Here is a 13,514-nt window from a genome sequence, read left to right on the forward strand (position 1 = left end):
ATAATAAGCTATAGAAATTATAATCAATCAATCAAATATCATGTCCACATATAATCCCAATCATGCATTCATGGATCCCCTAAACCCTAGAAATTAAACTACTCACTCATGATAATAAATAACAAAGCAATTAACATAACATAATAGAAAACATGATTAAAGCAATAAACTAAATTAGAACAAGAAGCAATACCTAATTGAAGAACAATGAATAATGAAAGCTTGAATTTTTGATTGAAAATAAAACTAAGTGTTGGAACAAATTTGAGAGAATAATAAGCTAAGGAAATAAACTAAGGTTCCAAACTAAAATAAAAGGTGTCCTCCAAAAATAAACAAGGTTAACTTATATAGTTTTCCTAAAGTAAAGCTTAAAAACGGAAAAGAAACCACGCGAAGAAGCTGCAGAGGTTGGCGTCGCCCGATCGGGTGACGCTTCGCCCGATCGGGCGAAGTGCTCGATAGTCGGCCCGATCGGGCCAAATTCCGCCCGATCGGGCGGTTTGCGAAGAGTCAGTATTTGCCTCCTGATGGGCGCCCGATGCGAACCGGGCGAGCTGCGCCCGATCGGGCGCGTGTTGATGGCTGCAATTGTCATTTAATTCCGCCCGATGGTCGCATTTCGCCCTCAGCTCTCAGGCCGATTTGCAATCTTCAACATCCTTCGCCCATATCACCGATTCTAACTCTCGGGGCTCAACCATAGACATCTAGGGCTCCCGAAAGTCGACGATAAATGTCCCGAAATTCCTCGTGTTAGGTTATGATACATATGACAATTCATAAATCATGCGGAAAAACCATAAAGCCAGGAAAACATATTATTTACACATAATCATATAGCATAGTTTAGATGCATACTCTTTGTTGCGTGCCTTCCCTAGATGCGCCCGAACCGAACAAGAACAAGTCTTTAGGACTCCAAGTGTCGTCCCTCCGTAGATAGTCCACAGCACGTCCGGATCCGCCTTAAGATTGACCAACTAGAATCGCCCTTAAGGTACTAAAGATTTTCGGCACTTTTAGTCAAGGAATGTGTCTGAATTTTCTCTCAAAAACTCACTTTGAATACTTGAATAATCTATGAAAATATGTGACCCTAGGCACCTATTTATAGAGTTATGGAAAGGGTTTTGGAATCCTATTAGGATACTAATTTATTTAATTATAACCCTACTAGGACTCTAATTAAATAATCATTATCTAATAGTTTAAGGATTTAATCATACTTCGAATCCCGATTGCTTCAGGATTCCCGCACAAGCATTGCACGAGCACCGTACACCCGCGCAAGCCTTGCGGCCCACGCTAGGCGCACAGCGCTCGGCCCACTGCTGTGCTCTCGCGCGCGCGCCCAATGCCTTGGCTGGGCCTGGCCTTGCGCTGGGCCTGGTCGAGGCTTGGCGTGCGATGGTGCGCGTTGGCTCGCTGGGCGACGGCCTGGCTTCGTGCTGGGCCTTCGTCTAGCGGGCCTCGTCCGATGCTAATTCGTACGATACGCTTCCGGTTAAATTCCCGATTCCGGAATTCATTTCCGATACGAACAATATTTAATATTTCCGATTCCGGAATCAATTTCCGTTTCGAACAAATATTTAATATTTCCGTTTCCGATAATATTTCCGATTCTGACAATATTTCCGTTTCCGGCAATATTTCCGATTCTGGCAATATTTCCATTTCCGATAATATTTTCCGATACGTACCATGTTTCCGTTTCCGGCAACATCTACGACTTGGATAATATTTATATTTCCGATACGATCCATATTTCCGTTTCCGGCAATATCATCGTTTCCGGAGTATTCATTTCTTGCCTGTGACGATCTCAGCTCCCACTGAAACCAAGATCCGTCGATTCCGAATATCCATAGATGGAGTATTTAATGCCATTAAATACTTGATCCGTTTACGTACTATTTGTGTGACCCTACGGGTTCAGTCAAGAGTAAGCTGTGGATTAATATCATTAATTCCACTTGAACTGAAGCGGCCTCTAGCTAGGCATTCAGCTCACTTGATCTCACTGAATTATTAACTTGTTAATTAATACTGAACCGCATTTATTAGACTTAACATTGAATGCATACTTGGACCAAGGGCATTATTTCCTTCAGTCTCCCACTTGTCCTTAGGGACAAGTGTGCATTTCCTAATTCCTTTGTCGCTCGATGCTTGCTCTTGAACATAAGGTAAGAGTTGTCATCCTTATTATGTCCAGAGGTGTTCCTCGGTTTCAGAGTTCAACTGATCAAATAAACAGATAATCATAGCCTATGATTCATCCGAGCACGGCCATGCATTTCACAGTTTCTAGCTCTCCGAGTGGCCTTGTACAACTTTTAAGCATCTCATCCCGATTTATGGGAGGACAATCCCAATCTTGCGATCTTGAGATTAGACTTCGTTTGATAGGTGATTACCTGAGCGTTGCCTTTATTTGCGTCGCAGTTTACTAATTCTGCGACGCACTTGAGGTAAAAAAATTTCGGATTTTTAATTTTGGTTTCCCTCCTCCATCCCGCAATTCTCTACATACTGACCTAAGTCTTCTACAATTCCCTCCTAAACCAAATTAAGCCCAAACACTGAACCTCACTGGCGCTGCACCGCCATCGGACCTCACTGCCGTCGTTCATTGCTGTCGTCGTTCCATCTCCGGCAGGCCTGCGTTGTTCTCGTCGTTCCATCCCCGTCGTTCACTGCTAAAAAACGCAAGTCTCCCGGGTTTTTTCGTGTTGAAAACGCAGCCCAGCCACCACGGCAGCTGCTGCTTGTATCGCCGCCGACCACCTCAGCCTGTCGTTGTGACGCCGCCGACCACGCCACCGCCCACTCCGCCGGCGCCCCTGCTCAGTTCTTCCCTCCTCTCTTAGGTACGATTTAAATTGTTTTTAAATATTAAAACTTTCAATAATTAGGTTTAAATTGAGTGTTGTGGATTTTATTTAGTTGTTTACATTTAAGATTGAATTTAAATTTTGATATTAAGATTGAAAGTTTGTGGATATTATTTAGTTAAATTTAAAATGAATTTTAAGGGTGCATTTTGATTTGAATTGTGGATATTATGATTGAATTTTAGTTGTACATGCATTTGAATTGAAATTTAAGATTGAATTTTAATTGTGGATATTATTTAGTTGAATTTTAATTGGGTACATTTTAGGATTTAGGTTTTGTTGAATTTTAATTGTAGTTTTTGATGAATTGGAATATGTTATTATAATAGTTGGTTTTGTTGAATTTTAATTGTTTATTACATTTAGGATTTGTTGAATTAAAAGTTATGAAATGAAGTTTTGGGTTTGTGTAGGTTTATGAGATGGTTTGTGTAGGTTATGAAATGAATTTAGGTTATGAAATGAATTTAGGTGATACATGAAATCATGTTTTGGGTTTGCTACAAAATTTGGGTTTGTGAATTTGTTATGTGAAATGAATTGTACGTTATGGGAACTTGTTATTAGTTATGGTAGGTTTAGTTGGAAGCTATAAAGCCATGGATTTAAAATGATATGAATATCCTAGTTTATATTCTAACCTTCTACAAAATTTGGTCGTATTATTTTTTCTTTAGTGGTTGAAAATGGATCGAAGTTGGATGTATGGTAGTAAACGATTTTCTACAAGGTTCTTACAAGGGATTCAAGAGTTCAGTAAGGTTGCCTTGAAACATCAATCAGAACATGAATCAAGTTTAATTCAATGTCCTTGTTGTGATTGCAATAATTCAAGGGGGTATCGGGATATTGATGATATTGTTGATCACATAATTCGTCGCGGTTTTAAGAGTAACTACACGACGTGGACATGGCATGGTGAGAGCATAGATCATGGGGCAAGCTCTAGTATGCCGAGCTCGAGTCAGCATAATCATTGTGATAATGGTGATGAAAATGAAATTGAGGATGATATTGGTGTTGAAAGTGAGGAAGAAGAGGAGAAAGATAGGATAGATGAGATGATGCATGATGTGGAAGACCATCAATTCGTTGAGCGTCCCCGTATGTATGAGAGTATAATCAAAGCTTCCGCAACACCGTTATATCCTGGTTCTACACAAACTCTACTTGGTGCTGTCATCAAATATTTCAACTTAAAGGTGGAAAACGGTTGGACCAACAAGAGTTTTTCACAGTTTTTGGAGGCCACGTCCGATAATCTTCCCGAAGGAAACAAACTTCCAAGGTCTAACTATGAGGCCCAGAAGCTTATTTGTCCTTTGGGTATGGATTATGAGAAGATACATGCATGTCCAAATGATTGTGTGTTGTATCGAAAGCAGTATGCAAATCTGCATGAGTGTCCAAGATGCGGATCGTCTCGTTACAAGATCGTGGATAATAATTCAACATCAACTAAGAAGAAACCTACTCCGGCTAAGGTGCTTTGGTATCTTCCAATTATACCAAGATTTAAGCGCCTTTTCTCAGAAGCGAAAACTGCAAAACTCTTGAGGTGGCATGCCGAAGGGAGGAAGAAAGATGGGTTAATGAGGCATCCTGCTGATTCTCCACAATGGAGGAACATTGATCGAAGGTACAAGGTCTTTAGTGAAGAAGTTCGGAATCTTAGGCTTGGTCTTTGCACGGATGGAATGAACCCATTTGGGACACTTAGTACCCAATATAGCACTTGGTCGGTTCTTCTCACCATATACAATTTGCCGCCTTGGTTATGCATGAAGCGTAGATACATCATGTTGTCTCTCTTGATCTCTGGGCCTAAACAACCCGGAAATGACATAGATGTGTATCTAGAGCCACTCATTGAAGATTTGAAATTGTTGTGGGATGAAGGGGTGTTGATGTTTGATGCATACACCAAAACCTATTTCACATTACGTGCCATGATTTTTTGTACGATAAATGACTTTCCAGCTTATGGAAATTTGTCAGGGTATTCTGTAAAGGGAAAGAAGGCATGTCCAGTTTGTCATGATGATTTGGTCTCGAGGCGCCTAAAGTTTTGTGGGAAAGATGTATACATGGATTATCGGATGTATCTTCCTGAAGATCACCCCTTTCGAAAAGAGAAGAAAGCTTTTAATGGAGAAGTGGAGAAGAGAGAAGCTCCTACTCCCTTATGTGCGTGTGAGGTTTATGAACGGGTTAAAGACATTGAGACAGAGTTTGGTAAGCCTTATAAAGGTCAGTCAAGTGGTGGTTACAAGAAGAGGTCTACGCTTTGGGATCTCCCATATTGGAGACATTTGGAAGTTAGGCATTGTTTGGATGTAATGCATATTGAGAAGAATGTTTGTGATGCCATTGTTGGGACATTGTTGAATATGCAAGGGAAAACGAAGGATGGGCCTAAAGTTAGAAAAGATATGGCTGCTATGGGTCGCTCCGAGTTGGCACCTCAAGAGAGGGGAAAACGCTGGTACCTTCCCCCAGCTTGCTTCACCTTGTCTAAAAAGGAGAAAGTTAGCTTTTGTGAGTCTTTGCATGGCTTAAAGGTCCCTGCTGGATACTCTTCAAATTTTCGTAGCCTTGTGTCCATGTCTGACTTGAAATTAGTTGGAATGAAATCTCATGATTGTCACGTGTTGATGCAACAATTGTTGCCGGTTGCAAATCGAGGAATATTGCCGCCACCAGTGAGGTATACCATTACAAGATTGTGTTTCTTTTTTAACACGATTTGTAGCAAGGTGATCAATCCAACAATACTGGATGATTTGCAGGCGGATGTACTTGAGACCATGTGTCGGTTTGAAAAGTATTTTCCGCCATCATTCTTTGACATGATGCCTCATTTGATTATTCATCTTGTTCGTGAAATTAAGCTTTGTGGGCCAGTTTGTATGAGGTACATGTATCCCTTTGAACGAGAGATGGGTACCTTGAAAGATAGAGTGATGAATCCGGCCAAACCTGAAGCTAGTATTGTCAAACGAACCGTTGCTGAGGAAGTTGCCGCATGGGTTGCTCAATATTTGAATAATTTGAAAGAAATTGGAGTACCAAAGTCTCGACATGAAGGGAGACTTGGGGGTCAAGGTACAATCGGCAGGAAAAGGATATCAATCGGTTCAGAAATGATGAGTAAGATTGAGTTGTTTGTGGTGCAAACTGTTAGTGAAGTCCATCCATATGTGGATGAGCACATGGAGTTTCTTAGAGAGCAATATCCTTCAAAAAATGGTCCTCAACTGATAACAGAGCATAATCGTTCGTTCCTCACATGGTTCAAGAGTCGAGTGATGGATCAAATCACCGAAACGCCTGAGGTTGTATCTGACACGTTGAGATGGTTGGCATATGGTCCTAAATGTCAAGTCATCTCTTATGAGGGGTACGACATCAATGGCTATTCTTTTTACACTAAGCGACAAGATGACAAAACGACGATGCAAAATAGTGGTGTTACGGCAATGGGCTTGTCTTCGGAATATGCTAGTGCGAGAGATAGAACACTTGTAGATAAGAAGTATTGTTACTATGGAGTAATTGAAGAAATATTAGAGTTGCAATATAAGGAATTTAAGATACCTCTATTCCGGTGCAAGTGGGTTGATATTAGTCGCGGTGTCAAAAGTGATGAACATGGGTACTTGACACTTGTAAACTTTAGTCGAGTCGGGCATCTTGAAGATCCATTCATATTAGCATCACAGGCAAAACAAGTCTTTTATGTTGTTGACCCTGCCGATCGTAGTTGGTCAGTTGTTCTTGAAGGCAAAAGAAGAATACTTGGGGTCGAGGATGTAGATGATGAAGAAGAATATGATGAACAGTTTAATGAGACTCCACCTTCCTCGTGGCATATTCCTAAAACAATTGATGATGTTAACATGAGTCTTACTCGTCGAGATCACGGTGAAGGATTTTATGTTGCAAAAGAGAAAGAGTGAGAGAGGTAAGCCGATTCCATGAAATTGATTTTGTAATTTTTATCGGTTTTGATTTTTAAAAAAGGGAAATTTTGATGGAGTTCCAAGGATTATGAGATTGTCATGACCTTTAAACGTGCATAAATGGATTTCAATGAGTCTTATAACCTTTTTCTAATCATATTAAACTTATAAGTGGTTTAAAAAGAGTCCTTAGGTTCATTTTAGGAAAACCGGGAGCGAAAATGCCATTTTAAGTCTACATATGACCTATAACGACCCAAACGACCTTTAACCGTGCATAAATGGATTTCAATGAGTCTTATAACCTTTTTCTAATCATATTAAACTTATAAATGGTTTAAAAAGAGTCCTTAGGTTCATTTTAGGAAAACCGGGAGCGAAAATGCCATTTTAAGTCTACATATGACCTATAACGACCCAAACGACCTTTAACCGTGCATAAATGGATTTCAATGAGTCTTATAACCTTTTTCTAATCATATTAAACTTATAAATGGTTTAAAAAGAGTCCTTAGGTTCATTTTAGGAAAACCGGGAGCGAAAATGCCATTTTAAGTCTACATATGACCTATAACGACCCAAACGACCTTTAACCGTGCATAAATGGATTTCAATGAGTCTTATAACCTTTTACTAATCATATTAAACATATAAATGGTTTAAAAAGAGTCATTAGGTTCATTTTGGGAAAATCGGGAGCGAAAATGTCATTTTAGGCTTCATTTTCTTTCTTTTTAATTTTATTTTTATGAATTATATTATGAAATAGTTTTGAATTTGCATGAACTCTTGTTTACTTCGTATTGGTTGTTGAATGCAAGTCCCGGATCGGTTTTAATGTGCAGACCAGTTCTGATCTGCACAGATCAGAACTGATCTGCACAGACCAGGACTGGTCTGCACAGACTAGGACTGGTCTGCACAGATCAGTTCTGGTCTGTGCAGATCAGTCCTGGTCTGTGCAGATCAGTTCTGGTCTGCACAGATCAGAACTGATCTGCACAGACCAGAACTGATCTGTACAGACCAGAACTGATCTGTGCAGATCAGTCCTGGTCTGTGCAGATCAGTCCTGGTCTGTGCAGACCAGTTCTGGTCTGTGCAGATCAGTTCTGGTCTGCACAGATCAGAACTGATCTGCACAGACCAGAACTGATCTGCACAGACCAGAACTGATCTGTGCAGACCAGTCCTGGTCTGTACTGGTCTGCACAGACCAGGACTGATCTGCACAGATCAGTTCTGGTCTGTGCAGATCAGTTCTGGTCTGTGCAGACCAGTTCTGGTCTGTGCAGATCAGTTCTGGTCTGTTCAATTTTGCACATTTTTGGTCTAATTTGTGTGCCGTAGTTGACTGGTTTGCCACTTAATTATTCAGGTCAGAAGTTGTTGAATTGGTTCACCTTGATACTTATTTCATGGAGAATGAAGATATGTATGCCCTTGAGGACCCAAATGGACAGGAGCCATCAAATCAAGAGGCAAATCAAGGGAACCAAAAGAAGAAAAGGAAGCCAAGAGGTCCTTCAAAAGGGATCAAAGACATGCCCGGGGTTCCAAGAATAATTGAGTGAGATTTCTTTAACCAACCCATAGGAAAATGGGTAAAAGAATTCAAGACTCACATTGGCGAGATAAGCCGCACAAAAGTCTCTATATTGATTAAAGATTGGGAACACGTTTCGCAAGGAATCAAAGACACATTGTGGGAAGATGTCAAGGTAACCGAAAATGTCATTATTTTAGAATATGCATTCCTCAATTGTCTATACATGTTACTCATTTGCTAAAACCTTTGTATTTCTTTTTCTATTTCATTTAGAGAGAGTTTCATATCCAAGATGAGACTAAGAAAGAAGAAGTCTTAAAGAGGTGTGATAAGGCTTGGAGGGGTTTCAAATCGAAATTACATACAGGTTGGATCACAGAGACAAGGAAAATGCCTGCAAATAAAAAGATGCCTTATAACTTGTATGATTTCATAACTAAAGATATGTGGGAGGAATTTGTGAAGTATCGTACATCAGAAGAATATATGGTATAAAAATCATTATCAATTAAAGTTTTGACTATATTAAAGTTCTTTTTTGGTTGTAATTAATAATTTATATTTTTCTCCCAACATTAGGAAATAAGCAAGAAAGCAAGAGCGAGCCAATCTTTCAACATACATCCTCATCATATGGGACAAAAATCGTATGCCGAAAAGTCCATTGAATGGCGTAGCAAAGGGTACCTTCCCTCGGTTTCTTCGTCATCCATTGGTTCCTCTAGTTCTACAGTTGTTTCAAGTTTCTCGGAAAGGACACACTTATGGCTTCTTGGAAGATCAGTAGAAGATGATAAAGGAAATACATACTTGCCGGATGAGCAAACACAAAAGGTCAAAGATACCATTGTAAGTGTTAATTTTCTCTAACAGTTTTTGGTTTCATTCATTTCATTTTCTAAGGTCAAAAACAAAAGGATGCAGAAGCAATAATTTTCCCTAACACTATTTGGTTTCATGTAGGATGAATGGAAACAAAAAGAAGCGGAAGGGACATTTGTTCCTCATCGGTTTGATGATGCTTTAACTCGTGCACTTAATAAGACTAAGACTAGGAGACCACTTACATTTGGTAGTACAGTAGGCATCAAAGCTGTGTGGGGGACCGGAGAGCGGCGTAGATACCGACCAATTGAAAATGTAGATCTCATGGAAATGGAAGCAAGAGTAACCCAAAGGGTTAGAGAGGAGACAATATAAGAGATGAACTCAAAGATGGATGTCATGGTTAAGGAGAAATTCATCACATTCGCTAAAGAGCTGGGTCTCTCAATACCGAGTCATATGACGAGGGATGTTCGAGTTCCTAGTAGTTGTCAATCTGGGGGTGTTGATCCATTTGCAAACATTCAGGTATATAAGATTATTTTTTTCTTTTAAATAATTAGTTTTAAGAAAGTTGGGAGCGAAAATGCCATTTTAGGCTACATATGACCTATAACGACCTAAACGACCTTTAACCGTGCATAAATGGATTTCAATGAGTCTTATAACCTTTTAGTAATCATATTAAACTTATAAATGGTTTAAAATGAGTCCTTAGGTTCATTTTAGGAAAATCGGGAGCGAAAATGCCATTTTAGGCTACATATGACCTATAACGACCTAAACGACCTTTAACCGTGCATAAATGGATTTCAATGAGTCTTATAACCTTTTAGTAATCATATTAAACTTATAAATGGTTTAAAATGAGTCCTTAGGTTCATTTTAGGAAAATCGGGAGCGAAAATGCCATTTTAGGCTACATATGACCTATAACGACCTAAACGACCTTTAACCGTGCATAAATGGATTTCAATGAGTCTTATAACCTTTTAGTAATCATATTAAACTTATAAATGGTTTAAAATGAGTCCTTAGGTTCATTTTAGGAAAATCGGGAGCGAAAATGCCATTTTAGGCTACATATGACCTATAACGACCTAAACGACCTTTAACCGTGCATAAATGGATTTCAATGAGTCTTATAACCTTTTAGTAATCATATTAAACTTATAAATGGTTTAAAATGAGTCCTTAGGTTCATTTTAGGAAAATCGGGAGCGAAAATGAGTCCTTAGGTTCCTCTCCTTGATTAACTATGTTTACTTGCCTAGCTTTTAACTTATTTCAACTGTTTTTATTTTTTATGTTTACTTGTTTTTTGCATCAATAATAAAACTTATTCCCAGTTACCTGATCTGCACAGACCAACAAAATCCCCTAGAACTGGTCTGCACAGACCAGAACTGGTCTGCACAGATCAGTTCTGGTCTGTGCAGATCAGTTCTGGTCTGTGCAGATCAGTTCTGGTCTGCACAGATCAAAACTGATCTGCACAGACCAGGACTGATCTGCACAGACCAGAACTGATCTGTGCAGACCAGTTCTGGTCTGTGCAGACCAGTTCTGGTCTGTGCAGATCAGTTATGGTCTGCACAGATCAGAACTGATCTGCACAGACCAGAACTGATCTGCACAGACCAGTTACCTGATCTGTGCAGACCAGAACTGATCTGTGCAGACCAGTTCTGGTCTGTGAAGACCAGTTCTGGTCTGTGCAGATCAGTTCTGATCTGTTCAGTTTTGCATATTTAGGTTATATTGAACTTATAAATGGTTTTGAATGAGTCCTAGCTTAGGTTCAATATTGAACTTATAAATGGTTATAAATGGTTGCGAAAATGGCATTTTTCTAACATGTTGTTTTTTTCAAATAAAGGAACCTACCTCCTGCCGGCTATACTTGTTGATAAACTCAGAGAAAGTCTTTGTTGCCTTTGGTACTATACATCCGGAATTGACTCTTGATCACCATAACAACCTCGTTGCCGATAACGTGAAGGTGAGCGTTGATGAATTTGAGCCCGCGTATAAAGAAGCTTCAGTCCCCGTGCCTTCTCAATTTATAAAGAAACTTGGACAAGCTCTTGGTACTTTCACTCAGTGGCCAACAAATTTGGTTTCGCTTGTGACGAGTCCTGAGGTAACTTATCATTATGCATCAAATTTGACTCGAAAATATTATATCATACACTTATGTTCACTAATATGTATATGGTTATTTGAAATTCATAACTCAGGTAAATGAGCCTGCAAGAAAAGAGCCTAACGAGAAAAGGGCTACAAGCAAAGAGCCTAAAGGGAAAGAGGTAATGGTTGAAAGTCAACGCGAGACAAAAGGGTCCAACACTAAGGCAAACAAACAATTTCTTCCCAAATTTAGCTCGCAAAAATTGGGAGTTCAGTGCAATTGTATGAAAACTATGGTTTCTAAATTAAAAGAAGGGGAGGATGTTAAGTTGCAAGCTAGTAAAAGGGGATTCAATTTTGACAACGACCGTGAACTTATTATCGCCGTTGAAGACATCAATCAACTTCTCTCGGGAGCATGGCTCAATATATCGATATTGCAAGTTCTTATACTGTGAGTTTCCTAAATTAAATTTTCTCTCCTAATTATTATATTTTCAATTGTCTTAACGTTATTGAGCTATGTAGGGCTTTATATGAGTCGTGGGATGAATTTGATCATTCTACCAATGCTTTGGGATTCATGTGCCCGGAGATGATCTCGGAAACCATGTTGTATAGTGATATAAATCGTGTTCTATTATACATGTCGCAATCCATGGCAACACTCAGTTCTAAGTCATTCATCTTATGTCCATACTTCGAAAAGTAAGAACATTTTAAATTTATTTTTCATATTATATTGTTGATTGTTGTTAATATTTTTTTTCTAACGACATAATTTTATTGTTTGTACGTAGGAGGCATTGGATTCTTTTAGTTATTTGCTTGGCTAAATCTCAGGTCTACATATTTGATTCTATGCAGAAGAAGAGAAATTTGATGATTAAGAACCAATTGAACCTGTAAGTAAAGTATTTTATGAATTCTTTGCATTTACATGATACAAAAATATAATAAAGTATATAGCTATAAGTCCCCTTTTGTCAAACGTGTAGGGCTTTTCGGACTTACAAGGCACAAAATGGAAAATCTAAAGGAACTAAATTGAATTGGATTGCGGCACAGGTATAATTAGTTTAATACTTACCGAAATATCAAGTTTTTCAAAATTACTACGTATAATTTCATATAAAATTTACTTGTGTTGTTTTTTTTAATCATGTAGTGTCCTCAACAACCGGGATCACTAGAGTGTGGCTACTACGTCATGCGTTTTATGTACGATATATTTACAAAGCATCGTGATAGTCAAGATCTTACTACGGTATGTGATATACTTTAATAAATTGAAGTAGCTCTAGGCATAACTATTGATTGTTGACCTAATTATTTATATACTTGCATGTGTATTTTTAGGATTATTCAAGAACAAAGCCTTTTTCATTCGAGGAGATTAATGAGGTTAAAGAATTTTGGGCTGATTACTTTTTGACCAATTCCGATGTAAATCTAGCTAGCTAGTTTGTTGTAATATTGGTTTGTTAGGTTCGTTATCAACATGTTGGTTGAACGATATGATATGATGGATTGCCTTTTAATGGGGTTGTAAAACTATATTTGACAGGTGCATGTATTATAATTCCCGATTATTGGGAAGTGTTATATTACAAAGGAGATTCTGTCAAAATTTTCAACTATATTCCACTATTTTTTTTATGCATGTATATATAATACTGTGATCCAGATACATGAAATATGAAGTTGTTCAATAAAAAAAATGAAAAAAAAAGAAGAAATAAGGTCATTTGCGTCGCAGTTTAGTAAACAAATGACCTTATTATTTTTTGTCATTTGCGTCGCAGTTTTACAAAACAGCGACACAAATGACTTTTTTTTTGACATCCTGGATAGTCATTTGCGTCGCAGTTTAGTAAAACAGCGACACAAATGACTTTTTCTGGATGTCAAAAAAAAAGTCATTTGCGTCGCTGTTTAGTAAAACTGCGACGCAAATGACTCAAATTTGCGTCGCACAAAAGTGCGACGCAAATGACTTTTTCATTTGCGTCGCGGCCAGTTGCGTCGCACCAATGTGCGACGCAAATGGGCTTAAATGACCGACGCAAATGACTGTTTTTCCACTAGTGATTTTAATGAAATTTACTTATGACAGATTTTCATCTCTTACAGTAAAGTTTCATA

The 13,514-nt window shown here is 38.6% G+C and overlaps 1 protein-coding gene across 1 annotated transcript; it reads left to right on the top strand.

The window, feature by feature from the left end:
• Nucleotides 1-3,580: 3,580 nt before the first annotated feature.
• Nucleotides 3,581-13,009, top strand: LOC130470569 (ubiquitin-like-specific protease 1). The gene is made up of 8 exons (XM_056840923.1): nt 3,581-3,664; nt 11,119-11,382; nt 11,480-11,823; nt 11,898-12,077; nt 12,170-12,274; nt 12,368-12,437; nt 12,538-12,636; nt 12,729-13,009. The coding sequence occupies exons 1-8, from the start codon at nt 3,590-3,592 to the stop codon at nt 12,831-12,833; spliced, it is 1,242 nt and encodes a 413-aa protein (XP_056696901.1). The 5' UTR covers nt 3,581-3,589; the 3' UTR covers nt 12,834-13,009.
• Nucleotides 13,010-13,514: the final 505 nt, after the last annotated feature.

Source organism: Spinacia oleracea, chromosome 3 (genome assembly GCF_020520425.1).
Source record: "Spinacia oleracea cultivar Varoflay chromosome 3, BTI_SOV_V1, whole genome shotgun sequence".
NCBI lineage: Eukaryota > Viridiplantae > Streptophyta > Magnoliopsida > Caryophyllales > Amaranthaceae > Spinacia > Spinacia oleracea.